This window comes from Branchiostoma belcheri, unplaced genomic scaffold, assembly GCF_001625305.1.
Source record: "Branchiostoma belcheri isolate BF01 breed outbred unplaced genomic scaffold, Haploidv18h27 scaffold62, whole genome shotgun sequence".
Lineage (NCBI taxonomy): Eukaryota > Metazoa > Chordata > Leptocardii > Amphioxiformes > Branchiostomatidae > Branchiostoma > Branchiostoma belcheri.
In genome coordinates, this window is record NW_017804265.1 from 1,926,952 (window position 1) to 1,932,405 (window position 5,454).

General features: G+C 40.1%; 1 protein-coding gene across 1 annotated transcript in view; it reads left to right on the forward strand.

Moving 5' to 3' along the window:
• The window catches only part of LOC109483052, a 10,405-nt gene extending 5,475 nt beyond the window's left edge, over positions 1 to 4,930 (forward strand). Inside the window, exons 3-14 of the mRNA XM_019786008.1 lie at positions 325 to 577; positions 776 to 927; positions 1,227 to 1,448; positions 1,599 to 1,787; positions 2,236 to 2,348; positions 2,460 to 2,504; positions 2,650 to 2,759; positions 2,955 to 3,142; positions 3,368 to 3,715; positions 3,838 to 3,970; positions 4,183 to 4,320; positions 4,666 to 4,930. Of these exons, the coding sequence (XP_019641567.1) occupies positions 325 to 577; positions 776 to 927; positions 1,227 to 1,448; positions 1,599 to 1,787; positions 2,236 to 2,348; positions 2,460 to 2,504; positions 2,650 to 2,759; positions 2,955 to 3,142; positions 3,368 to 3,715; positions 3,838 to 3,970; positions 4,183 to 4,320; positions 4,666 to 4,930 (2,156 nt within the window). The remainder of the gene's footprint in view (positions 1 to 324; positions 578 to 775; positions 928 to 1,226; positions 1,449 to 1,598; positions 1,788 to 2,235; positions 2,349 to 2,459; positions 2,505 to 2,649; positions 2,760 to 2,954; positions 3,143 to 3,367; positions 3,716 to 3,837; positions 3,971 to 4,182; positions 4,321 to 4,665) is intronic.
• The last annotated feature ends 524 nt before the right edge of the window (positions 4,931 to 5,454 follow it).

Below are 5,454 nucleotides of genomic sequence, written 5' to 3' on the forward strand. Positions count from 1 at the left end.
ACTCATGCTAATTTCTTTCAATGACTTTTTTAATAGTTCTGAATTCGTCATTTCTCCATGTACAAAGTAACGCTAAACATGTCTTAACTAAGATGGGCAAAGTATTCCACAAAGTGGCCACTAAAGGCATGAATTTCAAAGGGTCCATGAAAAATAGAATTAAGCTAAGGAAAGAACCAAATTGTCCTTGTACACTAGTGGTAGAAAGTACAGTTTGGGATCTATGCTACAGTTACCTTTTTTGTTTAGAAAGTTTGTCTTGTTGAATGTTGTCAAGATTGCAAACATTGGAAATCTCATTATCAATTGTTTTCAACCTTTTAGAGTGCAAACCAATCCCTGAGGATTTCGAAATCGACAGCAGGCTTACAATGCTACCGAATCAGCTGGGACAGACGACATTTGAGGAGATACAGAATTCCTCTGTCGTGGAGCTGCTCAACAGTTCGTACAGCATCCCAGGAAAATACCACCCAGAGATGAGGACATTCATATCAACGGTCATTTTCCCGCGATGTAATGTCTCCGAAGAGAACAAGACTCTCTGCTCTTCGTTAGGCAACATGACCGAATGCATGTGAGTGAAAAAAGTAACGTTAGGATAATGACTTTTAGTTAAAAGTTACGGTTATTGTGTGGAAATGCTAAACCTAAACGGTCACCTGAAGGGCTTCGACTAACATAAGTAACATAGTATAAGTGATTTGCGTGTGCAACAAACCTCGTAAATGTGCTACTTTCGCTGACTGGTATTATATCTACTGATGTTTGTCAGGGGAACACAGCTGGTACCATGCCGCTCGTGGTGTGAAGAAGTGCTCAACATGGCTGATGACAGGATAAAGGACCAGTTGCCGCGATGTAGCTTGTTTCCTTCATCCGATCACAATTGTTGGAATCCCAACTCAGCCAAGAAGGGAAAGGAAGGTGAAAATGATTTTTTCGGTCCGTTTCTCCAAATGGGAGAAGTTAAATAAATGGGACTCTACTATGACCATTTTCTCTAATAATTTACCCGAGTAGAAGATCATCATAACGTTAAATGATAAATAAGTACTTATCATTTTCTACAAGCTCTACTTGTAGGAACATAGGTTTTGTGTCTCACGGGCATAATAATAGTTTGATTTTGGCACGCCAACCAAATTCATCACATATTTTCAAGGGTGTATCATGATGACACATACACTATTACCTGTTGATATGTGTCGGTTTGTCTTCCCCAGTTTGCTACCACGGCGTCGGCATAAATTACCGTGGCACATGGAGTAAAACTACATCCGGGGCAGATTGTATCGACTGGTCAGTTGCGCAAGCTGGTTACTACAAGACAGAGTTCCCCTGGGCAAACCTGGATAACAACTACTGCCGCAACCCTACCGGTCTGGAGCGGCCATTTTGTTTGACCGCAGACGGTAGCCAGAAGGAATGTGACGTCATCCCGTGTGGTAAGTTTTCTTGTAAGGAAGCAATTTTGTCTTGCTTTCTAGAACCGTTCATTTTATGCTTCTTGGACAATAAGGCCACTTTATTTGTTTTACCCAGCTCATTCAATAATACTTTTTCCACTGACTGTTATATCTAACTGTATACACCAGGTGTTGAAGGTTGCTTGGACAGAGGTCCTCCAAACTACGGCAAGAGATCTCCAACCAAGAGGTTCTACTACGTAGGAGAAAAGGTGACATACTCGTGCGACGAAGGCTACACACTCAAGTCTGGTTACACTAAGGATGTGAGGTGCATCGGAGGAGGAAATTGGCAATATGGAAAACCCAGTTGTTCAGGTAAGTCTGAAAACATCAGTTTTTGCAACAGGTGGGTTGTACACAGCGTAATATCCGTTTTATTGTACGTTCGCAAAATATTCTTTTGTCAGGTTAATGTTTGTGGGGCAGGTAAACATGAAGAGCCAAAACATGAACTTAAGTCACCACAAGTTATTTTTCCAATAGCCATTCAAATTGAACGCAGTTTTCATTGTTTGATAAATTATAAATGATCTAACACACTAAAACCAGAATGAATTAAATCCTTTTGTCCTGTGTTTAGACAATTTATCATCACGCTTCACTCTCAACAGAGGTGAAGCGCGATGCTTTTATCAATTAGTTAAACTTATGCAACGCCTCACGTTTCATAAAATATAGGCACAAAAGTTTGACAATCAATTTCATATTTACCAGTTTATGCATATTTTACGGAATTTATACACAAAAACACACCCTTCTGCAGTAAACCACAAGCAAAGGCTGCAAAAGGATCTGCTAAACATTTCCAGTGCAAGTCTGCCACCTGAGAATGTCATCATCAACTTCACTGGATCTGTGGTACAGCTTGTTGTGTTGGTAAGAAGTGCATTTACTCTGTTGAGCACTTTATACCACCTTTAGTTTCCACTATAAAATCACTTGTAAGAGCAAAATACACCTTAACTCATGATAGAACTTGTATTCCAGGATGAAAAGAAGGAGCAACTGACTGCATCTGTTGTCATCGATTTCGTAAGTTGTCATAATTATGAGAATATCACTTAAAGTTAAGGAAAGTTTTTGCAGAGAATATTTTGGTCACGTCATTTTTTACTTTAGACGTTATTAGCTTTTCTTTTTTCGTCGTTTTAGGCATTAACATGTTTCTTTTCGTTAGACATGGCAGGACAGCCGACTGAGTTGGGATCCGAAGTACTACGATGACGTCACCAAGCTTAGCGTTCGAGGCAACGATATTTGGACACCGACATTGAATCTGAAAAGGAAGTACGCCATACTTCTTCCATTGACAAATTTTAAAGTTATCAATTCGTTACCAATAAAGGTTTAAAGTTATCATATTAAATATGAATTAGTATATCTGAACAACACAATGACTATGCTATTTCATAAAAACACAAGACAAAGTTTTAATACAATTGAGAGAACACAAACAGTCAAAAATTGTTGGTTACTTCGCAGTGCCGATCCGGTCTACAAAGGCCTACAGAAGGATGTACCGGTCCGAGTGAGCAGCGATGGTCTGGTGGAATGGAGTGTAGAAACCCTGACCACCACCGTGTGTGATGCAGACCCCTTCTTCTTTCCTGCAGACACCATGGAATGCAACATCTGCTTTTCTGCAACTGCAGCTATCGCACAAACCATCGGTAAGGATTTTGCAATAATTTGTTACTTACTTTTTATGTCCGTTTTCTTTTTCAAAGATACATGATGCAATGTTTGGCAATGTTTTGCAGAAGAAGGAAAAACTCAAGGTCTGGCATCCGTGGACAAGAAAACAAAATCTTACAAAATCTTATGTATTTTACATTTCTGATACCTATTAACAAAAAGTAAGGTTCTAATTTATTTAAACAATATGTTTAATATAGAATGCCAAGTGGAAATGCCTGTCGTCGACATGGGAATCACTGCGTGCAACTCTTACTCTACTGCAACACCGGCGGGTGAATGGTACCGAAAGGATAAGATCTTCGCCAAAGACAACAGTACAAGTGAAGCGTGCCTCGCTGTTCATCTGTCGAGGATCCCGCTGTTCCACATCGCCACTACTATAGGACCCTGCATTATCCTGGTGGCACTGATGAACATCACATTCATCATGCCCTTAGACAGGGGCGACCGGATCGCGTTTGGAGTGACCATTCTACTCTCCATGGTCGTGTCTCTCGTGTTTGTGACAAACGTACTTCCTGTCAAGGGGGCATTGCCTCTTTTCGGTGAGTAAAGATTAGATATACCCTCACAGTATTGTTTTAAAAATCATTGCTTCAGGACAGTGACTACTTTGATATGACCCATTAAGCATTATGGTAACTGTTTACCATCTCTAATGTTACAGCTACGCTGATCATCTTGTGGATGGGGCTGATGGGATTATTCCTGTTCTTTACTCTGGCCATCATCTTCATTCACGACCGGCAGGGCAGCCTGTCTCCGCGGGCGAAGATTATTTTCCTCCGCTACATTTCAAAGTACCTACTTTTTGTTTGCTCAGTATCGATATATCTGAAAGAACCATATCTTATCCCTACACATAAATCATTTTATATGTATGTTTTATATGGGTGAGTTATGCCTGAAATAAATGAAATAAAGAAATAATAACCATCAATGAACAATCACGCATTAATTTTGAAAGTATTGAAAATCATGTTAGTCATTTCAATTATTGCCTTTCATTTAGGATGTTGCTGCTGGGAGATCTAACAGAGGAGAAGCGTACAGGTGACGGAGAGGCTGGTTTGCCTCACCAGTCTGACATGGAGATAACCAACCACGCCTTTCAAACTGATGATATGGCGGCCGTCGACGAAGGAGAAAGGTGTGGTGTTGATTATAAGTCAAAACTTAATTGACACAACAAAATCACTGTCACTTTCGTAAGGTTTATAACTAGACATACAGACAGGCACTTGGGTACAAAAGAATGGACCTACGTACTTCTGCAGCCAAATCAACTAATAACTCTTTCTTGTAAGGTTCCAAGGTCTAAACATTCTCTAATATAGTTACTTATCTGTACACAGTAAGGGTTACTGCTTTTTAGAATGAAGTTAAATTATTGTCTTTATATCATAAATGCGGCAAATTCCGTTAAGCAAGCTTAAAGAAGGTTGAAAAGCTTTCTGCGTTTCTCATATATAATAAACCGCCCTTCATCTTCCAGGAGCACCGGGCAGCCATCAACGCCTACCACAGCTACAGGGTTGGAGACCACCGGTTCTTCCGGTCTACCTGAGCTGATCTTGTGTGTGAAGGAGTTGACCAAGGAGATGACCAGGGGGTTTGGCGAGCTGACCAAAGCTGTGAAGAACGAGGAGGAGGTGTCTGACTACACCCTGCTGGCTAAGGTCCTGGACAGGCTCAATCTTGTCATGTACATCATCTGCATCATGATTACCATTCCTATGACCATGTATTTGGGCAAGTAAAGACCTGTCAGAAATATTGATGATATGAAACAGATGTGTAACCAAACTGAAACACCTGGTTTATGCAAGTTATCTCGTAACGTAAGTGTGTAAAGATGGTCAACCGCTTACGAAATTTGATCCGCTTTGGGTGAAAAAGTATTTCCAGCATTTTACCCAGACACAATGCTGTTCAACTTGTTAATGTCATGTTGATTTGATTATATGAATGGAATAATCTGGGAAACCCAACACTCATGCGAGCGTTCTTTTTTCCTATTTCAGAAATTTTTCTACAATATAACTTTTGCAATCCTTTCAGGATGTTGCTTGCCGTATTTCAGAGAACTTCTACACTCTCGCCGGGAGTACTTTCTTCTTTTTTTTCGGAAGACTGTATAAGACCCTAGCTTCCACATTTCTTCTGTCAGGAGGACTTTCAGAAGAAAGTGTAACAAAATTCCGTCTTTTTCCTTAAGTTTTACTGTTTCATTTCTCAAAATTTCTCAAATTAACTTTCATACTTAGTCTCCCTTATGACGCAG